The sequence below is a fragment of the Syngnathus typhle genome, linkage group LG1 (genome assembly GCF_033458585.1).
Source record: "Syngnathus typhle isolate RoL2023-S1 ecotype Sweden linkage group LG1, RoL_Styp_1.0, whole genome shotgun sequence".
NCBI classification, from domain to species: Eukaryota; Metazoa; Chordata; class Actinopteri; order Syngnathiformes; family Syngnathidae; genus Syngnathus; species Syngnathus typhle.
Genome location: NC_083738.1, coordinates 12,534,720 through 12,558,997, shown reverse-complemented (window position 1 = coordinate 12,558,997; position 24,278 = coordinate 12,534,720). Strand labels below are relative to the sequence as shown.

Sequence of the window (24,278 nt, the reverse complement as noted above, 5' to 3'; positions counted from 1 at the left end):
TGATAACAGTGGATGCAATTGTTGAAATCTTTATTCCCCCCCCCCCCCCGAAAAAAAAACCCTGCTTGTTTGACAGGTTTGTCCTCAACGCACATGAGCACAAAAATTGACATTAATTTGGTCAGCACATGGAGTAAACTGGATTTTGTTTTTATTCAAAAAGGTGAAATAAAAGAATAAATTGTTCTTCAAAAATAAACAATTCTTGACATTAGCAAAGTAATCAGTGTGGAAGGCGTTAGAGATAAAAGTAGCATCTCTCTGCTGTCGCTTTGGAGGCAATCATCTTGTAAATTGAGTCCACGTCAGTTTATGGATTTTGAAAAAAAAAAAACTCATACAAGTCCAAAAAGAGGGTTAATACATACACCATTTAGGCCCTTTTAGAGTATAACAATAACCCAAAACCTTAGTATCCGTTTGCCTCTGTACCGGGCAGATTCCCGTACAGCTTCATTCCAACTGGTACATGTAAGCGTATGAACCGAACATCAGTAAACATGCGTGAGCATCCACAGACGCAAAGGTAACGAGAGTTCGGTCATCGGTGGTTTCTTCGTGCTGTAAGCATTTTGTACAGCTGGGTCTACATGATTAAAAAGGCAGCCAAGTCAGTTAGTCAGTCTACAGTAGGCTAAATCTGTGTGACATGCAGCATAGTCTTGCTTAATTGCTGATTTAAAAAAAAATAAAGTACGGGTTTTTTTTTTTTGCTTTATTTGTAGTAAAGTAGCGCAAAATGCAGCCACAGACCAGAAGCAGAACCCGTGAGATTTGCAAACATGTGGAAGAGATAACTGTGTGCGTCCACACGTGAAGTAATACTTCTGCTTCTGTCTGAAGGAATGTGAGACTCTCCTGAACTGGAGAGATCTTGGATCACCATCATCGTGTTGTCAATTAAATCATTACAGAGAAGGGAGAAAAGTAGAAATGGCAGCGGTGACTTTAAATTAAACACATGACCAGTAAGATCAATGCCTCATTTATCATCACTGGTGCTGGTAGACACAATGGGGGTTGAATTGGAGTGCAGTCTACCCATGAGTAAAAATAGAAAAGGATGAGGTGGAAAAAGACCATGTAAACATATGTCCAGTCTGAGGTTTCTACACCTCCATAATCCCAGCATGGCCTACTTGAGGTCCTTCCACTTGTCCGAGGTTGATGAGGTGAATGTGTTTGTATGTAAAGTATGATGCCCGTCCTTGAGTGCGTATGACTGCGTACATTCTGGCACTGTTGTGTCTTGATCTGCGCTCACGAATGCATCTCCGAGTTGAGTTTGTCCTGGAAGATGTACAAGTTGTTGGTGGCGGCGATGGCAATGATGTTCTCTGTCGGATGCCAGGCCGTGTGCAGGATCTTCTTGGTGAAGTCCAGGCTGTCCACGCTGATGTCGTCCTTGCGCCGCTTGCTCCCTGCGGCACACACTCTACGTGGCTTGAGCACGGCTCGGGGTTTGCTGCTCTCCCGGGACGCTTCTAAGGTCACGTCACGCTTGGTGTTGCGGTCGAACATGCGGAAGAAGTTGTTGTAGGCTCCTGTCATGATCACGCTACATATGGGAGAGAAGTCGAGAGATCCAGTTATAGGAAGAAAACTCATTCTAGTGGGGCTAATAGAGATGATGTGGTTCATGGAGATGAATTTCATGCAGGTTGATTTTCAATGGATTTTTTTGAGGTTCAGTCTGATGAGGGAGGGAGGGGGAGGACCTGCGCTGACCTGATTGAAGGTTCATATCATGAAAAACCATCAGGTACACCACAGAAATGATCAAATTTCACTCAATTGGTCCCCAAACCTTCGTTCACAACAAATAACGTATCTTTCTTCATCTATCTATGCCAGCAATGTATCGTGGCAGATAGAACAATTAAATATTCTGCCACTAGACGGCAGAAGGTACAACGGACCTGTTGCTATTCATGCAACACTTTGATTTAACTTTATGTTCAACTTAGCAGGCCCAGATTTCACACTGAGTAAGTACATTTGTGAATAAATTGAGACAAGATCATCCACATTAAGTCAGCATTGACTTGCTTTTTTTCTTCGTACGCTGCAAGACTTAATATGTGCCACATGGAAATGTCGTTTCCGTTGATTTAAGTCTTCAGTGTGGTTTGTGTTTGAATCAGCAAATGTAGTGAATCTCTTTTTGGACTGCCATTGGGAGCTTGCACTTTGACTTTACATTCCACAAACGACTAAGAAGAGTTCCACAACGACCGTAAATAACTCAATAAGCTGCAGTAATATTTGTCATTTTTTACGGACGATAAATAATATACAGTATGCCTGTGAGTATTGTCATGTCATCTTTTTATGTGTTAATCTATTTTTTCTTCTGCACATCATGTTTATATTTGTTTTGTGTTAAGTTAGACAGTAAAGTTGAAATAGCACAACAAAGCTTTGAAGATATTTTGTCCTTTTAAATGTTTGCTATCTGGTAAACTGCTGCTTTTTCTGAAATGAGTTGAGTTAGGTTGAGTTCACCGGCATCGAGCGTGATGCCGGTGAACCCAACCAATTGTAAACCCAATTTACAACAACTGTATGTTTTGCATAATACAAAATTATCAAATACAAGTCATGAATGCGCTTTGGCTATTATAAGACAGACCTGTCCGAGCCATTCCAGGCGCACTCAAATTTGTCGAAGATGCAGTCGTTTTCATAAAGGGAGCACAACTTGCTGCGGAGGTAATCGTGAACCTGGAGGAGCACACAGATTAAAAATGAATCAAATGCACATCTGTTTTACTAGACAGGTAAACTAAAAATAGAAAATAAAATGGGGGACACACACATGCAGGAAACATTAACTGTTCACAGTTGTAACACTAACCCTCCCCAAAGGTTTTGCTAATGAGACAATACCCCCTCTCAGCAATATGAGGTATCAGGAGTACATTTTAATCTAAAATGTCATTAACGTCTGGCTATTATCACACACCAAGGCCGTGGTAATGCACGCACACACACACGTTGACTGAGTAATAATCCCCCGCCTCCCTCTGTGATGACATGCAACCTGCCTGTGTCAGCAGTGTGTGTCCGCACTGAGGGGCTGAAATATCTACCATCTCTTACCACTATGTTCTGCCTTGAGCCCTATTTTCTCTTTCTTCAACGAGTCAGCGGTAAATCGTCCCCCTTAAGCTGAGCCTGCATTGTTGCAGTCGATTTTGTTACCCCCCACCGAGGGTCTCTTTCGGTGGTGGGGGGTTACTGTGTCATTGAGGGTATTGAATATATTCTTATGTATGCATCATGTATTTCCTTGGGATCTCGTGCAATTTAAATGAACCTCCCCGTTTCCTGTTACTACCACCTTTGTGCCACATCCTAAAGGTCTTCCTCGCAGTTCCTCTCCCAGCCAACCCCTCAGCCACCCACCCCCCCCCTCCTCCACCATGCTGCATTGCAGATTTAGGTGTCAGGCACTGGGGTAAAGAATCCCTTCTTCCTGTTAATCTTTATGAGACTGTAAATAGCTCCTCATCGTCCTCATGTGGCCCCGGACACTCAGACACACACAGACACCCTTGGAGGGAATGATGACCCCATATGACAAAATAGATATTCAATTATTTTAAAAAGAATTATAGGCAAAACAGTATGTTTTGTTGAAAATAATGTTATAGCCCTGGTGTATGTAATGAATTCCCAAATAGCACTTTAGTCCATCTTGTTCCAATTCATTGGAAAGAAAGATGAAGCAAAATAATCAGTTGAGCGCTGCAAGCATTTGAGTCACCTGGTAGGTCTCCAAGGGCTTGCTCTCCATGTTGAGGTCCCAAACTTTGGCAGTCAGATAGTCTCTGGTGAGCAGGTAGCGCCCGCTGTGGCTAAATTTGACGTCAGACACAGAGGAGATAATCTCGGAGAAGAAGGAACGAGCACTGGGGTCCTCTGGCTCCTCAAACACTACGGGCGAGGTAAACGCGACAAACCTGATAAATGTGTGCATTGTCACACTGAATAATTGAGATGAATTGATAGACACAGGTAAGAATATTTCGATCTCTTTGTTTGTCTTGACATGTGAAGAAATTGACAATAAAGCAAACTTTGACTTTTTGACTTTGAATAAGCCTCATCATTGGGTGCTTTGATCCAGCTGTCACAATGATCAAAGAGCAGCAATTTACAAGCTCTCTGTGTTTTACGATATCGAACATAAACACACGTTTTCTAACTCAATCCATTTTTCATTTGTAGTTAAATTTGAGACAGATAATCTTTTGTTAGTCATAAGTAAAACTCTGCTACTCTAATTTGATTTGTCCTTCACAAGAGATTATACGTTATCTGACATTTTGAGGACACTTGTAGATCATCTCAGCAGATTTGCTCACATTTGGAGTGTCGGTCGCACAGCGCCGCCTCCCTCATGTCACAGAGGCGCAGGGTGCCTTTGCTGCTGCTGTACACAAACAGGTTACAGTGGTGGGGGTGAAACTCAGCCGCTGTGATCACCTCTGTCAGGTCCTCCATATTGGCTGGCTTGATGTCCACAATGTCTGAGAGAAAAGGCGGCATCGCTCAAGGAAACAACCGTCGGCTTACAGAGACTGACACTTTCTTCTATTAATCCGTTGAATTTACTCACTAATTGAGTCCCCGGGAAAATGATTACAAATCCACTCAAGTCCATGATAAAAACAATCAGTGGAAGTATTATGTAAATAGAAAAACAAGAACCTCCACAAAAATAATTTCAAGGAAAAATAAACCAAACGCAATATAAATTGCGAGAAAATGCATTTGACAGTCAGATCATTTGTAATAAAATAAATCCTTTCCGGGTCAGGAATGTGTCAACACTGAAACCTATTGAGCTGCAATAAAGCTCAGAAAGCGTCTGAAATATTCATACGGTCTTTGAATTATTCATTAAGATACATTTTCACTCCCCAAGTAAAATAATCCCCTTCCCCCAATGCTGTTTCTTTGTGCAGCAAAGTGCCACTCAATGCATGTACATTAGTAAAACATTAATTTACAGCACTGCCGTTCACTACTTATGTTGCGGCTGTTTGTCTCTTCATAAAATCAACAAAGGATACTGAAGCTGCGGTCAGTGATGTCCAGATGCCAGAGGTTTATCCTCAGGTCGTCAGCCGACATGTAGGTTTCGTGGTCGGAGTTGACCGAGATGGAGTTGACGTGATAGGTGTGGGCGTTGGCAAACACCCGCCTCGGGCTCACCTCCACCATTAAGTCCATGGGCTTCAAAACAGGCACCTGTAAAGCCGATAGAGCCATTTATGACCAGATGTGACAGGTTAGTGCTATGAATACAGACAGTAAGTTCCATTTAAGCAATTTTATCGTATTGTAAATTAATATTTAACCGCCTGCCTCTGTTGCCATTAATAATTCAAGCTAAAACCCAAATTCATTTGTTAGATGGAGCAATGGAGTTCTAATGCTGAGCTTGAACAAAAAGCTTATATGGCTCTTTTCAATTAACACACAATTTGTAGTGTCCAAACCTACTACTAAGAATAAATTGGACTTTGAGATTTTCTACATATGCGAAGAAATTTACTAAAATCGTATCAATATATTTTTTTTATCATGCCCAATATATTCAAACAGTTCAGATCCAGAAGCAAAAATGCTTTTCTACACTTTCTGCTGTATGAACATATCACAGGAATACTAATTATAATATTCTTTTTATCTTGGTACCAGTTACCTTTGCTTTGGTTCTAAATGTGGACATCTGCTCAAGGCAGCGGCAGATCTATTATAGAGGAATACCTGGCCGTGGGCCAACCCAAAATCCTAAAAAATACCAAACTGTTTGCCCCGTCAAATTTAATAGGGTTAAAATTAACTAGCACTATAATGCTAATAATTGATAATTGCTCAATTGGTTTTGGCATGCTTGATAACACCCTTATATCCTTGATTTTTTGGCATGAAGCAAACAGCTTGGACACCTCTTTTCTACACAACCACACTCATGTCCATGACACGTAAATGCAACCGGAAATAATTTGACCAATTCGAAGAGAGCAGGCAGGTGTCACAGTGCTGTTCACTGAATGGATGTTTGCTTCCTGTTGTCGTATACATTGTGTCACTTACTCACATCTGCATGAGCAAAACAGACAGACTTACCTGTAGGGAGGTCACAGTGGAAATGTCCTTGATCCGACCCTCTTCATCTTTCAGGTTGTACCCCTCCGGACGTTTGTCTCGTTCACTCACCTTCCACAGCTTAATGGTTTTATCTGGTAAATGAAACACAAATATACAATGTATGAGGAGCTCTTAAATCCCCTTGCACAACAGAAACCTAATAAACCTCTTTAACTGAGGGAAAATCTACTTAGGTTTTGTAACTCTGATTCAAATGTAACCTTAATACCATTTATCCCTCTAATGCGCTTCACTTCATCACATCCACACAGGCTGACCTCAGATATCGTCTACCAGGGGTTTGTCATGAAGTGATTGGAGCTGGGCGACCAAATGCAGCTTGGACCAAGGTTTACTGAAGAACTCAAAAGCTAGACTAGACGCTCGACAAGGGACAAGACTAGAACGGAACATACTGGAGACTAGAAACAAGATGACATGAGACGAGAACAATCCGAGGACAGGACTTAAATACAAGACAGTTAGCTTGTGAGCAGACACAGGAGGGTAGGGGCGAGGTGAACAGAAACCATGGCAACATTAAAACAAGGAAACGAACGGAGACGGATTGTGACAGGGCTATATAAACATCTCGGGCAAAATCACTTTTGTAGTGGCGTGCTGCAATAGCAAGCCAATTAATAGCATCTTTTCAGTGCCACCTGATTCAGTGGCAAAACTCACCATTGGTGGAGAGGAGGAAATGTGCCGCGTTCTGCTGAGGCAGCCATCGGATCTTATTGATCTTCTCCTCAATCTCCAGACTCTTAAGGTAGTCAAACTCGGGCTCATGGCTCTGGAAAGTGCTGTAGACGTTATACTCTCCCTGGGAGAACAGCTCAGTTTTGCTCTGTCGACAGAAAAAAGTGGTTGATGGGTGTAAAACCAAGAGAGAAGAGCTGAGGAGAAGCATTACATTGCTCCAACAGCATGTCAAGCATCTTGAGGAAGCAGTGTGCTGCCGACTTTGCACAAGTATAACGATGCACGCAGCAGGCGCATCAAGTATTTAGCAAACTAGACGCTCGCTGGACGGGGGGCAGACTTCACTTGCGCATAAGGTGAAACTACTCTACTGTAAATGTGTGTGTGAGACTTTACGGTGTGTCTACCTCAGGTTCTCGCTGAAAGATGACCACTCTGCCTCCCTTGTCCCCTGTGGCCAGCAGCTCTCCCGTTTGGTTGAACTCAACAGTGGAGATGATATCGGCTGCATGGGGACAGAAAGAGAGACAATGATGGGGGGGGGGGGGGGCAGCGAGTGTGTCATTGTGGTTGTTGCATCAAGCAGAAGAGAAGGATTCATCATTTGAGCATACACAAGCAGTCTGTCTGCAGCCTGTTTAACCAATCGGATGGAGAAGAAACACGTGTGACAAATTTGCGTCATTATGATTTACACACTGATTCACACACTGATTCAAACACTCCAGAGTAGTGTCACTTGAATAAGCATTTTTTGTAATGTTCTCTTTGCCACAACGAGTGAAGTGCGTTTGTAATTAGAAACTTCTTTTACAGAGTGGTTCTCTGTCATACAATATGCTGAGTATGTCGTCAATAGTTAAAAGAAACAACTGAGGCTTGAACATGGTTTAATATTCGCCTCCACTAGCCAATACAGGGGCTGCTCTAGTAAAATTATATTTCTTTGACAAAGCATTGCAATGGATGTTTTCCAATTCTTAGTTTGGAGGCAAATGGGACTAAAAAAGAATTTCACTAGTTCTCTCACTGACTTGTTGACCAAGACATGGGTATGTATCGATTTTGCCGAAGAAAAATGGGAGTTCCAGTGGAAATTACAGTACAGGTATTAAATTCCAGATTGCTCCATAACTGCACTGAAAATGAATTACAAATGAGAATTACAAGGTTACAGGTGTCTTAAAACTGTTCTGAACTGGCTATAGTCCATGCCTGCAAAGTACACGTATCGTAGAGGTGGCATCATATAATAATTTTCTGAGTAAAGTTATTACATGTCTTTCGGTCTAAGTGAAAACCTGTTTATTTTAAATACTCTTTAAAATCAGTAATCAATTCTGGGTTCTTTACATTAATTGAAATGGATTCTCGTCAGTAAGATTCGTAAGAAAAAAAAACAAGCACAAAGCTATCAAATGATCCAACAGTGGATTGAAATGGGTCATAGCTGAGCTTTCCGTGCTTCCAACAAAGGAGTCCTCAGAGTTTTGATAAAGAAGAAAGCAATCCTCAACAAACTGTGGTTGTAATAAAAGCAGAGCGCAGTGGGAGCATTTATTGAGAGTGTTGAGATTCAAAGCTGTAGCACTGCCAATTTTGTGGCAGCCTTGACTCACACTGAATTTATGATGAAGGCAAGCTTTGCTTCTGTGCCTTTCCATCTCCAGACACAAGCACCCCACAGCCCCCTTTCTTCTGAGACTCTCACACACCATTGTCCAGGCTAATTGCTCCTTCTTCTACATATTGTCATTTTGACCACATTTCACTCCTTTCTCATCTTTGTGGTTGTCTCTCTATCTCGACACTCATCCCTCCCCCACAGCATTCTGCAGCTCGGCAGTACACTCACTGGTGGTGGAGATGCTGGCAGCGGTGAAATAGGAGTGATGGAGAGGGAAGAAGGGATCGGGCGGAGGCGGTGGAGGAGAGGGTGGCCGGGAAGGAGGGGTATCCCTCCGATGAGCGCGGTTGCCTTGGTAACAGACTGAGCCAACGAGTAGTAGCGCTACTCGACACGGTTTGCCATACTCTGGCGGAGGAGGAAGTGGGATTAAATCAATCCAGGAAAAAGCGGCATGGGGGAAATAATTGAGCCACTACAATTTCGCCCACACACAAATTAATTAATTCCAGGCGACAGACAAAATTATTGTGGCTAATCATTAGAATGCAGGCTGCGTTGCATACTACTGTGCTCGACTGGGAAGTCAACATGTGTCAGTGAGTAAGAGTGAGACAACTATCTTCTGTCACAGAAGAGCTAAGATCAGCAAGAACTGACAGAATGGCACAAATTGTAGCAGTATAAAAATATGCAACACACATTCTACTCATCTTTCCCTGTTTGACAAACCATTCAGTCAAGATCCTTCTACCTTTTAACCTCATTCATTTCTCAATTCTCAGTCAAGGGGCAGAAGACAAATGATCCATCGCAAACTGTGTGTGCGTGCGTGTTGCTGTATGGATATCTGCAAGGTTATCAGTACTGTGGATGTATGTGTAGTTGCAAGTAAGTTATTTGCACCTGCAAGCTATTGTGACTCACCACCACACAGCTGTGTCCACACTTGCAACACATCACACAGGCAGCACAACTCAAACTCTAGCGAACCCAATAACATGGAACAAATTCATCATTTAGCCTGCATTGTGAATTGGGAAAATTATGAACAACATTTCCTGGTTAGGCCGCCATTCACCAACTTCACCAACTTGATTACGCCATATGGCAAATCTAAAAAGTTTACACACCCCTGATCGACTGATGGCTTTTTGTAATCTGAAAAAAATAAACCAAGATAAATATTTCTTTTCCACAGTGACCTATAACAATTGAACTTACAATTCAACTGAATTTTTCTTTTCTTTTTTTACAGGGAGATGGCAAGAATAAACAAGTGAAATATCCTCGCCCCTTTGTTTTAATCTTTGTCAAGTTATATAATACATGAGCTTCGGGGTTCATTTTAAATGTATTTATTTTGGCATTGCTGGACATCCATACTGAAGAAGTCAGACAGTAGTTTGAGAATTGTAATTGATTTTTTTTAGATATCTTGTACACGCCAAATACCCCATTTAAATACTACATTTAAAAAAACTAAAGCTAATACTAATCCAAATAAACCCACAAATTTTCAAACAAATGAAACTAATAAAAACTAACAAACCTACTCTCAAAACTAATTAAAACTAGCTGAATTTAAAAATCGAAAGTTGAATTTCACCTTCAATGAAAAATCTAAAACTTAAACAGTTTTTTTCAATGGTCTCTATATAATGGCTTTTCACCTATTATGTGTCTGGAATCTATCCCCATATTAAATAGGACTTCACTGTAGCTCTCATGAGGCTAATTTGAAGAAGAAGAAAAAGCAATGGCTTGGGGGAAAGAGTGGGTGTTGGAGGTGTAAAAAGGGGGAATTCCTTTTTTATGAGAAGAGATACAAGAGGGACAGGGAGGGGAGCAGACTTCCCACTGTCCCAATTACGGATATGTCAGCTTTGGGAAAACATCGACCATTACAGCCCAGCCAAAAACACACACTCCTTAAGAGCAAGGACAAGACGTAGCTCAGCAGGAGATGTTTGTATATGTCGGCTAGTATGTGTGTGCAGCATGTGCACTCAGCATGTAGTATCTTCCGGTGTACGTGTGTACACGTGTGTACTCAAATGACCCTTTCAAGAAAAAGAAATAAACAGGATGGAGAGAGGAGGGGAATAACTGGGGTTCAATTGATCCCTGTCCTGCAGTTTAGGGGTTATTTGGCAAAAAAAGAAACGGCATGTGTGGGTATTGGAGGAGCACATGAATGGATAGAAGTGATTGTGGGATCGCACACCATGGGGTCTGGGACACAGTGGAGCAGAGCTGGTGTGAGCCTAATGGTCATTGACACAAACAATTACAAGCAGCGTGCTGGAAAAACAACCAATTTTGCTCAGACAGCTTGGATTGTTCAGTGCTGAATTTAGTCATCATGTTAAACAAAAATACCATAATTTTCGGACTGTAAGTCGCACCGGAGTATAAGTCGCACCAGCCAGAAAATGCCCAAAAAAGTGGAAAAAATATATATATAATATAAGTCGCTCCGGAGTATAGTAAGTCGCATTTTGGGGGGCAATTTATTAGACAAAATCCAACACCAAGAACAGTCATGAACGACCAACAACAGGCTAAACGATAGGTATGCTAACGTGACATAAACACAAACTAAGAGCTGACATAAAATTCAGTTATTCAAAAAACTATTACATAAATAACACGTTAATAAAACCATCTACGTCACTCCAATTCATTAAATCCATCAATCGTCCTTTGTCAACAATGCGTGCGTGCCGCTGACGGCTCTTGCACTTCAAAATATTCCACAGGCCCATATAACGATATATAGATTATATATCAAATAACTATTATATAAGCAATAATGTTATCAAACCATCTGTGCACTATAAATCATTAAATCCATCGATCAAATTCCTCGTCCTTTGTCAACAACGCCGCGCGTGCGCCCTGACGTCAGCCTCGTTGTTATTCCACAGATCTACTATATAACTATATTGTAGCATTAACAAAGTTCAAGGAAAGACGTGGGTTTGGTAAACGGCTCTTTATTTAACAAAACAAACTCACAGGCGTGTGGCGGCGTGGAAGAGAGCGCCATAGAATAGGACCGGGCGTGCGTAAAAGCCATGACAGCCTTCAGACAGATTTGTCAGACTACCGTGACAAAAGATGTGGAGTTTAAGGATTTGCGTCCAGTTTAGCACACTATGATATTGAAAACTGTAATTAATTATCAACAGTTTATAAATACTTAAATGGGCGTCTTTGACTTGGGAGAGGAAGCCTGAAAAGGAGACTGAGCGAAGACTGGTCAATCTATTTAAAGAAATTAATCAGACACACATACACACATTCTACATCACAGTCTGAGATAAAAATAACATGGCTGGTACAGAAATAGAGGCACACAAAAGAAATAATGCAGACTGACAAAATGAAGTATGAAATATTTGTGACGCTCAGACACAAAGTGAATAATTCCCTCGAGGCACACGCCCACGCATTTCTCAGACTGATGTCGCGATTGTTTAGACATACTGTCCATGTGGACAGAGAAGAGGAGAGAGCACACACCTTCAGTGTAAGAGGCAAACGGCTCAGGCTCCAGAGAAAGGGTAGTGATGTCGGAGCACAGCACCTGGATGGGGCTCAACATCCTGGGGGATGACTCCAGGGTGGAGAGGGGTGGACGGGATGGGCGGAGCTCTTCAGGCTATAGCCAGGAGCAGCCCTGCAACAGGAGCAAGGATGGAGGAAGAAGAGGTGGGTTGCAAAGGGGAAGGACAAAAGGAAGGAGGAAAGGAAGTGGGGAGTGGTTAAGGTGGGGGTCTGGTTTGCTACATCACCACATTTGGCCATGAGTACTCACCAAGTAAGTCACAGAGGCGATGTATTCATGATCATATTTTAACTATGACACAAGCGCTTTAGGGTGAGGTTTGGAAGGGAGAGGAAGTCATGCAGGGTGGACACATACGCATAGAGTTAAATGAACATCAGTGAAGTTCATTTGTGATGGTAGTTCCTTGCTTAATGTCAATGGATGAAAATAAGTTTGTTTTTTTATTAAATTATGCCCCCCTCGAGACAAATAATACACCTAAATCTCAATTTTACGCGATTTTTTATGTCCAGAATTTGGGAATCGCGTTAACCTTGAAAGCGCGTTAGATAGACAGACAGATAGAAAGTCTTAATTTGGTGTGTTTTTAGGCAGCTGAAGGAGTCCTTTGTTACGTGTATTTAGGCCAGGCATGTTGTTGAGCAGCTGAGAGGGTCCGTTTGCGCCACACACATCAAAAGCTCAGTTCCGGCAATTGAGTAACTAAATTAGATTTAATAAAAAAAAAAATGTAATTTATTTTAGAGCCCCCTTTTTTTGCTGTGGTCAGATCTAATCCAGTATTGTATGGAACACAAACTAAGGCACATTTTTAATTAATTTTTTGACACATACGTATATTCCAAGTTCTTGCCTTTCATTGCCATATTAATGGCTGAAAAGCAGAAAGAAACATTTAATTTTCATATCACATAGCACTTGAGCACCACTAAAAGATTGGAGCTGTTAGATGAGCTAATTTAGGGGCAACATAGTGTAAAAGATGCTGATTCAGCTCAACATCTAAATGGGGCGCACAATTGTGAGCCTGTTAAAGGAATGAATCATAAATAAATGATTCCCCAAAAGCACGGGGGAAAAGCAGAAGGCAAGGCACAATATTTGGATGACTAATATTTCATGAGTATTGAAAAGCAAAGCCTCATTCATCCCCGGAGACAGTTCTACTCTAGTTAGAGCTTCGTGTAACAAAGGGAGCCAGTGAGGAGGGAAAAGGGAATAAAAGAGAAAAGGTAGAAGTGATGGTGAGAAGTGGGGAGGGGAGGAATTGTGAATTGTGGAGGAAGGTTAAGCACCCCTCCTTTGTAGGTTTTGAAGGCCGGGGAACTCCCCATGGAAAGGTCTCAGGATGTACTTTTATGTATGCACATGGACGCACACGCTCGCGAGCGCGCACACACACGCACACACACATTCATACAACCTGGGTGAACAAAGACGCATGGGATGTCCTTAGAAACAGAAACGAATATATGAATGCCATGCAGGCAAAAGAATGTCAACATGACAGACACTTATTTAGAACCACTCACACCTCTCACTATCTGCCATCAGCACTAAGGTTCAACCTTTCAGCAATGTTGGCTAATTATTTAGCAGACGGACTGCTTCAGCAATGCTCCAAGATGTTTTGGAGGATGCTGGGGAATGGGGAGAGAGGGCAGGCATGGAAAAAGGGCGGAGGAAAGGGAGCAGACATGGACGAAGAGGTAACGATGAATCATTTTGTTTATTTGTGACAGAAACTAACTGAGTGGTCCTTTGACATTGATTTACCGTATTTTCCGCCCTATAAGGCGCACCTAAAAACCTAAATTTTTATCAAAAGTTGACAGTGCGCCTTATAGTCCGGTGCGCCTTATATATGGATCAAGTGATGAATTTGTTGTTTGAATGCTATAACGATAGCTGCTATACGCGCGAGGCTATTTCATGTCAAAATAGGCTGCTCTGTTAATGTTTCGAGTAAATCTACGGATTGATATGGAAGGGAAACATAGGTAAGTAGTACCAATGCGTTAGATCGAACTTTAGTCAGTTCCAATCATTTTATAGATCGTTTGAGAAACGCGATTGTTTACAGAGGGCTCGTTGGTTATTGGCTAGTGGGTGCATACCGCAACCCTAGTCAACCTCAGTTTGTTGCAGTAAAGCTTCTATTTTATGCGCCTTATAGTCCGGTGCGCCTTATATATGGACAAAGTTTTAAAATGGGCCGTTCATTAAAGGTGCGCCTTATACCCCGGTGCGCCTAATAGGGCGCAAAATACAGTACTCATTGTTCTGCAACTAGTATCTGTCAGCCGATGCTAGGTAATGTGTTGCACTATCTGTGTATATGTGTGTGTGTGTGCGTGCGTGTGTGCGTGCGTGTGTTCACATGTGCGTGTGTGTGGCCACCACGCTGAGAGCACATCAGTGATTCAACCGGAATAGTGGCTGTCTGTTGGGCGGAGAATAATTAATCCTGCCATTATTGGAGGGCGGAGACAACCTGTCAGTCATACCGGCCAAGCATGAAAAGCATTATGTTTTTATCACCGACTGTTGCTATGGCAATCATACATAGTTGCTGGTGACGGATGTTACCAGCCACTTCCTTCTACTTTCTGGTCTCTCGGACAAAGGCGGTGTTACGAAGGAAATATGTCAAAGAAAAAGTCAAAAGCAGAGAATATTACTATGAAACACATAACATTAACACTTTAAACAAGCTATATTCTGACTAAAAAGTAATTATTTCGTAGCTCCATTAACCCATTTTCCGAATCGCAAGGGTCACAGGCGTACTGGAGCCTATACCGGCAGTTTTTGGTCGCCAGCCAATCGCAGGGCACTCACAGACAAACAACCATACACACTCACAATCCCACCTACAGGCAATTTGGAGTGGGATGTGGGAGGAAATCAGAGTACCCGGAGGAAACCCACGCAGGAACAAGGAGAACATGCAAACGCCACAGAGAAAAGCAGGAGCCGGAATCAAAGCCTGCACCTCAGAACTGTGAGGCGGATGTGCTAACCAGTAATCCACCGTGCCGCCCCAGCACAGACTCTGAATTCTCAATTCAAAAAGGAAAACCAAAATCCATCATAAAACTGAGATTAGCATTGTAATACTAATTACAGTTAACAGAAGGTGTGGGGGAGCAGAAAACAAACTAAAACTGTTTATGTGTGCAGCTGCACTGGCTATAATATTCCCCCCGCTTCAAATCTGATACGGGATCTATTCAATTGGACGCCCTGCTTTATTACATTTGGGAGGAGAAGTGCACATGAGTCTCACAGAAGCTTGCGACGAGGAGCTAACTGGCATATCTTGATTTTTGTGCAGGTTATAGCCTCTTTTACCATGTTTGGGAATATGGCAGATCAATCTGCATCATGCTAGCCGTTTCAGTAGGCTGAGGTTTTGTTTTGTTTTTATTTGTTTTTTTTACTCGCCCTGTGCACTAAAAGCAGGTCAAAATTGATGCTCAATCGGGGTGAAGAGTCGTCCCCAAGTGTCCACTTCACAGCTGCTAACTATCATCCGCAAATGGAGATCTTGCAGTTCCCTATAAACGTGTTTTGAGCATGGACTCTAACGAGTCTGTCTTTGCTTCTGTCATGCAAAACATGTGCCCCTCCTTAAAGAAAATGAGAGGAGCCGCTTCCGTTGTCCAACAAGCAAGTCGGCCCGTTTCTAACCCACACAGCTCCAAAAATACCAAGACAAAGAAGATGTTTACAGTTGTTTTGCGCTACACCTGTATTGGGCAGTCAGTCTACAGTAGGATCAATTCTTTCCTGAATGCAACTACAGTGTGTAACAAAAGAGCCATTAGAAATGCTTAAAAAAACAAGGACCAAAATAAGAACCGGAGCACAATGAAAGGAGACCCTAGTCTAGCTCAACCTCCTCGAAGACACTGCCAGGACAATTGAGGGCTCCTTCGGCAGCCCTTCGCTCTGACATGGACATCCACTTTTTAATTAATTGATTTTCATATTGTATCATTTGTGCCCTCTCTGCATCCATTTCAACCTGGTAATCCTGAAAAGGGGATCCTTCCATCTGTGGTCCCTTCTCAAGGTTTCTCATTTTCCCCTGGTAGGTTTTTTTTTAGTTTTTCCTTGCCCTTTTGGGAGCTTAAGATCAGGGGATGCTTTGAGAATAATTGTCAATTTTTGTCTATGTGAAGCCCTTTGAGACTGCTTGTGATTTAGGGCTATACAAATAAACTTGACTTGACCTAGTGAAGATAAGTGGTTTGGAGAACAATCGAGGAAAGACTGGCCAAAGTTCAATTTTGTAAAAGGGTTGGAGAGAGGCAGTTACTCCTTTTTCCTGCTCTGTCAGCACTTAATCGATCAATGCAGATTCAGAAAACAATTAGGAGGTAGTTTTGCCCTTCTTCTTAGTAGAACACACACATTTGTACACACACGCTCTCCATAGGTTGGACATGTGAGCAGGTTTAGCTGTCACTCACAAACGTTCACTCGCTGGTCTGCTTACCTTCAGTCACATAGTTGTAGTCGGGGAGGAAGCCGTGGTGGTTGAGTGTTGGAGTGGCGTCAGTGTCTTCGCCCATCGGCGGGGCTTAGGGGAGCGCCCGTCCTGGGGGGGCAGCGTGGTGGTGGTGCTGAGGGTGGTAGAGCGGTATCAGAGGGGGTGGTGGCGAATCCGGCCAGCCCAGCGCCCATCACTGCTGCTCGCCGATGCCTCGTCAGCACAGAGCCGCAGTCATCCTACAGCCGATGAGGATGAGGAGGGCAAGGCGGTGTGTGAGCCTGTCCCAAGGGTTGAGTGAGGGTCAGAACACAGGCAAGTGGGGGCCAGATGCAAACCTGCAAAGGGTGAGTGTGTCTAAGTTCATTTCAAGAACCAAAAACTTCACAACAAACACCACCCTGTGAAAACGCATATATATGTAGAGGATTATCGAACAGAAATAACCAAGTATAGTCTATTCATGTAGGGATAATCCAGGAGAGGGAGTGGGGGGAGGGGTGTGTCGGATGAACCGTTGGTTGGTGTCTCCGCAGTGCTGATGCTTCTGCAGCAAAACTCTCAAGCATGGACACACACATTCAACACCACAAACACACCCACCTGCACTTCTCCACGGAGGGACCTGGAAACTGGAAGACCCACCAGAAAAAAAATATCACTTAGTTTTCGTAGGCTGATAACGTTCCCTGGATTCTTTGCTCTTCCAGGATGAGGAAAGCCTGCTGGTCCCTGCTGCAGTCTGCAAAAGGCAGTGAAAGGTAGAAAGCGAGGGAGGGAGAGAAAGTGACTGACATGGTGAGTGTGTGATGCATCAGATCAGGCCACGCCCACTTTGCAGCACAGCCAATCATAATAAAGATGGGATCTTGCCCGACCATTGAGCACAGGTTATTAAAGACTAGAAATAGGAGCGAGCCACGGAAGGGACAGGCTGTCTTTAAAGGGGAATTAACAAGAGATAAAGCAGATTAATGAGCGTCATAACACAGACTAATAGCCACCTGAAGACATAATATCACGGAGATGACATAGTTTAATATAGTACACATTAACTGGCATCTTCATAACTAAAACAAAAAATAGAAGTGAGAATGAATAAGAACTCTCCCAAATGATTTACTCACTTAGGCCGAGGTAAAAACAGTTACAAACTAACGGCTCAATCGGAAATTGTGTCTAGTGTGTTGAGAGTGACGGGAATGTTTTACAAATGATGTCTCATTCAATTACCATTATCATTTTAGGTCTGATTTCAACTATCAAGGGTTCTTCATATAAGTACATTTTGTATTCCTGAAAAATAGCATTAATTGCCACCTCAGAGTAGAATTGTGATCCATGTTTTCACATATGCTCAAATATCACTTGTGTATACCGGACTTAATAGTGTAAATGGCTATATAGATATATTTATATCAATACATATATTTGATAAATAAAACGTACATTTTTTAAAATGAGAAATTGAAAATTCCACAAAGTCCCCTCCCCCAGAAAAAAGCATGTGGATTTGCTGTAGCATTAAGCATTTTTTTTTCTTGGCAAACACAGGTCTTTGAGTTAATATTTTTCTGCCAAGAAAATAAAACATTCCTTAAACTGATTTCACTGTGGGGCGGCTCAGTGGCGCACTGGCTAGCACGTCCGCCTCACAGTTAGAAGGGTGCGGGTTCGATTTTAATTATTTGACTTCTCACTATGTAATGCCGTCATGCCGTCACTATGTAACGCTTAGTATTGATCTTTTTACTTTTCTGCTTTTATCTATTTTAGTTATTTGCTTTTCTAATTGTATCTATTTTATCTTTTTACTTTTCTATTTTTATCAATTTTAACTCTTTACTTTTTTATTTTCATTTATTTTATCTAATTACTTTTCTATTCTTAACTATTAAATCAATTTACTTTTCTATATCTTTCTATTTCATCCATTTTCTATTCTATTTTTATTTATTTTATCTAAGTACTTATCAAGTTTATCCATTTTATCAATTTACTTATCTATTTTATCTATTTACATATCTATTTTATCTATTTACTTATCTATTTTATCTATGTTCTTATCTATTTTATCTATTTTATCTATTCACTTATCCATTTTATCTATTTACTTATCTATTTTATCTATTTACTCATCTAGTTTTATCTATTTACTACTCTAATTTTATCTGTTTACTTACCTATTTTATCTATTTACTTATCCATTTTTATCTATTTTCTATTATACTTGTATATACTTTTTATCTATTTACTAATCTGTTTTTATCTATTTACCTATCTATTTATTTATCTATTTACTTCAAGGTGCATCCAAGGCGGTCCCGGCGTCGTCCAGAAGCTTGCAAGGCAGTCCTGGCGTTGTCCAGGCGCATCCAAGGTAGTCCTGGCATCAGCCAGGTGCATCCAAGGCGGTCCCTGCTTCGTCCAGGCGCATTCAAGGCGCATTCAAGGCACATTCAAGGCGCATCCATGGCGGTCCAAGCATTGTCCAGGCGCACCGAGGGCTTTACTGATGTTGTCCAGGTGCACCCAAGGCGATCCCGTGGTTATCCAGGCGCATCCGAGGCGGTCCCGGCGTTGTCTAGGCGCATCAAAGGCGGTCTCGACGTCGACCAGGTGCATCGAAGTTGGTCCCGGCGTCGTCCAGGTGCATCCAAGGCAGTCCAGGCGCAACCAAGGGGCATATAAGGCAGTCTCGGTGTTGTCCAGGCGCATCCAAGGTGATCCCGGGGTCCTCCAGGTGCATCCAAGGTGGTCCCCGCGTCGTCCAGGGCGCATCCAAAGTGCATCCAAGGCGCATCCAAGGCAGGCCAGCGACGTCCAAGCACATCCAAGGCGGTCCCGGTGAATCCCAGGCGCATCCAAGACGGTCCCATCGTCGGCCAGGCGCATCCAAAGCACATCTAAGCCACATTTAAGGCGGTCCCGGCGTCATCCAGGCACATCCAAGACTGTCCTGGTGTCATCCAGGCGCATCCAAAGCACATCCAAGGCGCATCCAAGGCACCTCTTAGGCGGTCCCGGCGTCGTCCAGGCGCATGCTAGGCGTTCCCGGCATCGTACAGGTGCATCCAAGCCTATCCCAGCGTCATCCATGCTTATCCACAACGGTCCCGGCGTCAACCAGGCGCATCTAAGGTTGTCCCGTGACGTCCAGGCACCTCAGCGTCGTCCAGGCGCACCCAAGGCGGTCCCGGCATCGTCCAGGCGCATCTAAGGTGGTCCCGCGACGTCCAGGCACCTCAGCGTCGTCCAGGCGCACCCAAGGCGGTCCCGGCATCGTCCAGGCGCATCCAAGATAGTCCCTGCGTCATACAGGCACATCCAAGGCGCATCCAAGTCGCGTCCAAGGCGGTCCAAGCAACGTCCAGGCGCATCCAAGGCAGTACTGACGTCGTCCAGGTGCACCCAAGGCGGTCATATAAAGCAATGTACCAAATTGCTCAGTGCAACAAAAAAAACATACCATTGCAGAAGAGCTGATACTACCTGCAGCCATGGATATGGTCTCCGTCATGCTGCTTCATTTTGATTTAAAAAAACAGCACAAATCGTTTTATTTAATTTTGTTTTATAGGTTAAAATGTTTAATATATTGTGCTCCTGCATTAATGATGCTGATTACTTTAAATTGAATATTATTTTTTGCTGTTAATTACTTTAATATTATGTATGTATTATTTTTTTATTTTATTTTTTTCAGCATAAAATGGCAGTTGGTCAAGAGTGTTTAGAGTTTAAATAATCATAATTTATTTTTTAATTTCAGGCAAGGTGATGCACATTGAATCTGTTCTGTTACAGACTAAAAAACAATGTTAAAATAAAGTTATTCTTTATTGTATGTTAATCTTTCTTTTCAATGGATTTTTGGGGTTTGTTTAATCATAAAAACATTAAAGTTTAATGTTAATAAGGGTACAAACGTGTGGGGAACAAAATGTGTTACAATCAAGCTAACCAAGCTTAGCATTTATCACATTTTCTTCACATACTGTGTCGGGTGGCCTCACAGTTAGGAGGATGCGAGTTCGATTCCACCTCCGGCCCTCCCTGTGTGGAGTTTGCATGTTCTCTCCGGGCCCGCATGGGTTTTCTCCGGGCACTCCAGTTTCCTCCCACATCCCAAAAACATGCTTGGTAGGCCGATTGAGCACTCCAAATTGTCCCTAAGTGTGAGTGCGAGTGCGAATGGTTGTTTGTCTCTGTGTGCCCTGCGATTGGCTGGCAACCGGTTCAGGGTGTCCCCCGCCTACTGCCTGATAACGCCTGGGATAGGCTCCAGCACACCCGCGACCCCTGTGGGGACTAGGCGGTACAGAAAATGGATGGATGGATGTTTGCTGTTCTCCTCAAGTATTCAGGTCATAATGGCTGAGGCAGACAGACATGACTTCATCTCGATACAGGCCAGGCGGTCGTCTTCATGTAGGAGCATGCCAAGCAGGAAGGCGGGTAGGTGGTCGCGGTCTCATCCAGGAGTACGGCTTGCGGGCAGGCAGGCAGGCACATACAAGGCAGGCAGGGAGGCAGACAGGTAGGTAGGCGGGAGGGCAGGCAGACAGGCAGGCAGTCCTGGCGTCGTCCAAGCGCATCCAAGTCCTGGCGTCGTCCTGGCGTCGTCCTGGCGTCGTCCTGGCGTCGTCCTGGCGTCGTCCTGGCGTCGTCCTGGCGTCGTCCTGGCGTCGTCCTGGCGTCGTCCTGGCGTCGTCCTGGCGTCGTCCTGGCGTCGTCCTGGCGTCGTCCTGGCGTCGTCCTGGCGTCGTCCTGGCGTCGTCCTGGCGCATCCGAGGCAGTTCTGGCGTCGTCCAGGCTCGTCCAAGGCGGTAATGGTGTCTGCCAGGTGCCACCAAGGTGGTCCTGACGTCGTCCAGGCGCATTCAAGGTGGTCCTGACGTCGTCTAGGTTCATCCAAGGCGCATCCAAGGCGCATCCAAGGCGCATCCAAGGCGCATCCAAGGCGCATACAAGGCGCATCCAAGGTGCATCCAAGGCGGTCCCGGCATCGTCCAGGCGCATCCAAGGCAGTCCCGGTGCATCCAAGGCAGTCCCGGCGTCGTCTAAGCTCACCCAAGGCGGTCCCGGCGTCATCAATGCTCACCAAACGCATTCCCGGTGTCGTCCAGGCACATTCAAGGCGGTCCTGGCATTGTCCCTGCGCATCCAAGGCACATCCAAGGTGCATCCAAGGCGGTCCCGGAGTCGTCCAGGCACATCCAAGTCACATTCACGGCGCATCCAAGGTGCATCCAAGGCGCATCCAAGGCGGTCCTGGCTTTGTCCAGGTGCACCCAAGGCGGTCCGGAGTCATTCAGGCGCATTCAATACGGCCCCGTTGTCTTCCAGGTTCAACTGAGGCGGTCCCGAAGTTGTCCAGGCTTATCCAAGGCGGCTTCGGCGTCATCCAGGCGCAACCAGGGCAGTCCCGGCGGCGTCCAGGCGCATCCAAGGCGGTCCCATTGTCATCCAGGCGCAACCAAAGCGGTTCCAGCATCGTCCAGGCGCATCCAAGGCGGTCCTGGCATTTTTGAGGCGCACCCAAGGCGATCCCGGCGTCGTACAGGGGTATCCAAGCCGGTCCTGACGTTGTCCAGTCTTATCCAAGGTGGTCCTGGCACATGCAGAACAGTCCTAATCTCATCCAGGCGCATCCAAGGCAGTCCAGACGTCTTCGTCATCTTCTGCTTATCCAGGGTCGGGTTGCGGGGGCAGCAGCTTTAGAAGCGACTCGAAGACTTCCCTCTCCCCAGCCACTTCATTCATTCATCCCGGGGGATCCCAAGGCGTTCCCAGGCCAGCTGAGAGAGACAGTCTCCCTAGCGCATCCTGGGTCGTCCACGGAGTCTCGTACCAGTGGGACGCTCCTGGAACACCTCCCCAGGGAGGTGTCCAGGAGGCATCCTGATGAGATGCCCGAGCCACCTCATCTGGCTCCTCTCAACGTGGAGAAGCACCGGCTCTACTCCGAGTCCCTCCCGGTTGACTGAGCTTCTCACCCTATCTCTAAGGGAGAGCCCGGACACCCTGCGGAGGAAACTCATTTCAGCCACTTGTATCCGGGATCTTGTTCTTTCGGTCACGACCCATAACTCGTGACCATAGGTGAGGGTAGGAGCGTAGATTTACTGGTAAAGTGAGAGCTTTGCCTTTTGGTTCAGCTCTATCTTCACCACGACGGACCGCTACAGAGTCCGCATTACTGTCGATGCTGCTTTGATCCGCCTGTCAATCTCGCGCTCCATCCTGCCCTCACTCGTGAACAAGAACCCAAGATACTTCAACTCCTCCACTTGGGGCAGGATCTCATCCCTGATCCGGAGAGGGCGTTCCACCCTTTTCTTAACCGTGGAATCCAATTTGGAGGTGCTGACCCTCAGCCCGACCGCTTCACACTTGGCTGCGAACCGCTCCAGTGAGAGCTGGAGATCACGACTTGAAGAAGCCAACACGACACATCGTCTGCAAAGAGCAGAGAAGGTATGCTGAGGTCCCCAAACCGGACACCTTCAACGCCTCGGCTTCGCCCAGAAATTCTGTCCATAAAAGTTATGAACAGAATCAATGACAAAGGGCAGTCTTGGCGGAGTCCAACCCTCACTGGGAACGAATCCGACTTACTGCCGGCAAACTCTGGCATCGGTGATACAGGGACCGAACCGCCCTCGGCACCTCGTACTCCCAAAGCACCCTCCAAGGAACTTCCTGAGGGACAAGGTCGTACGCCTTCTCCAACTCCACAAAACACATGTGAACTGGTTGGGCAAACTTCCCTGCCCCCTCAAGGATCGTACCGAGGGTGTAGAGCTGGTCCACTGTTCCACAGCCACAACGAAAGCCACTCTGCTCCTCCTGAAACCAAAGTTCTACCTCCCAACGGACACTCCTCTCCAGCACCCCTGAATAGACCTTACCAGGGAGGCTGAGGAGTGTGATTCCCATGTAATTGGAACACCTTTCTGTTCCGCTTCTTAAAGAGAATCACCACCACAGTCTGCCAATCCAGAGGCACCGGCCCCGATGTCCACACAATGTTCCAGAAGCCTGTCAGCCATGACAGCCCCACAACATCCAGAGCCTTTAAAAACTCTGGGCAGATCTCATACACCCCTGGGGCCTTGCCCCCGAGGAGTTTTTCAACTACCTCAGTGACTTCGACCTCAGAGATTGGAGAGTCCGCCTCAAAGTCTCCAGGCCCTGCTTTCACAATGGAAGGCGTGTCGAGGGGAGCAGCGCGCCATCTCCACTGTAAACAGTGTTGACGGCGCACTGCTTCCCCTTCCTGAGACGCTGGATGGTGAACCAGAATTTCCTCAAAGGCGTCTGGAAAATCTTTCTCTATGGCCTAGTCAAACTCCTCCTACGGCCGGGTTTTTTCCTCATCAACCGCCGAAGCTGCATTGCTCTTGGCAATCCAGTACCTGACGGCTGCCTCCGGAGTCCCGCAGGCCAAAACGGCCCGATAGGACTCCTTCTTCAGCTTGACAGGGGATTCTGCCAGAAGTTCCCTGCAGACCCTCACAGTCCATTTGGGCCTGCCAGGTCAGACGAGCATCTTTACCCACCATCGGAGCCAAACCACCTCTAGGTGGTGATCAGTTGACAGCTCCGCCCTCTCTCCACCCGAGTGTCCAAAACATGTGGCCGCAAAGCCGATGACATGACTACAAAGTCGATCATCAATCTGCGGCCTAGGGTGTCCTGGT

General features: G+C 44.9%; 1 protein-coding gene across 2 annotated transcripts; it reads right to left on the bottom strand.

Annotated features, from left to right (window-relative positions):
• Positions 1-43: 43 nt before the first annotated feature.
• LOC133158733 (serine/threonine-protein phosphatase 2A 55 kDa regulatory subunit B gamma isoform) lies at positions 44-17,549 on the bottom strand. 2 transcript variants are annotated; one of them, XM_061286124.1, is made up of 11 exons: positions 17,176-17,548; positions 16,579-16,910; positions 12,026-12,182; positions 7,278-7,375; positions 6,850-7,015; positions 6,145-6,257; positions 5,082-5,259; positions 4,371-4,535; positions 3,770-3,939; positions 2,633-2,724; positions 44-1,558 (listed from the first exon to the last, which is right to left on the bottom strand). In XM_061286124.1, exons 3-11 carry the CDS (start codon positions 12,105-12,107, stop codon positions 1,261-1,263), a joined length of 1,362 nt encoding a protein of 453 aa, XP_061142108.1. In that variant the 5' UTR covers positions 12,108-12,182; positions 16,579-16,910; positions 17,176-17,548; the 3' UTR covers positions 44-1,260. The 2 variants fall into 2 exon arrangements, with proteins under 2 accessions (XP_061142108.1, XP_061142117.1); XM_061286133.1 differs by lacking the exon at positions 12,026-12,182 and having other exon boundaries at positions 17,176-17,549.
• Positions 17,550-24,278: the final 6,729 nt, after the last annotated feature.

Coding starts and splice junctions, on each gene's coding strand:
- LOC133158733 (XM_061286124.1), bottom strand. CDS start 12,107: ATGTTGAGCCCCATCCAGGTGCTGTGCTCCGACATCACTACCCTTTCT. Junction 5,260..6,144: donor CCACTGTGACCTCCCTACAG/GTAAGTCTGTCT, acceptor TCGGCTTTACAG/GTGCCTGTTTTGAAGCCCAT. Junction 4,536..5,081: donor CATCACTGACCGCAGCTTCA/GTATCCTTTGTT, acceptor CTTTTCTCTCAG/ACATTGTGGACATCAAGCCA.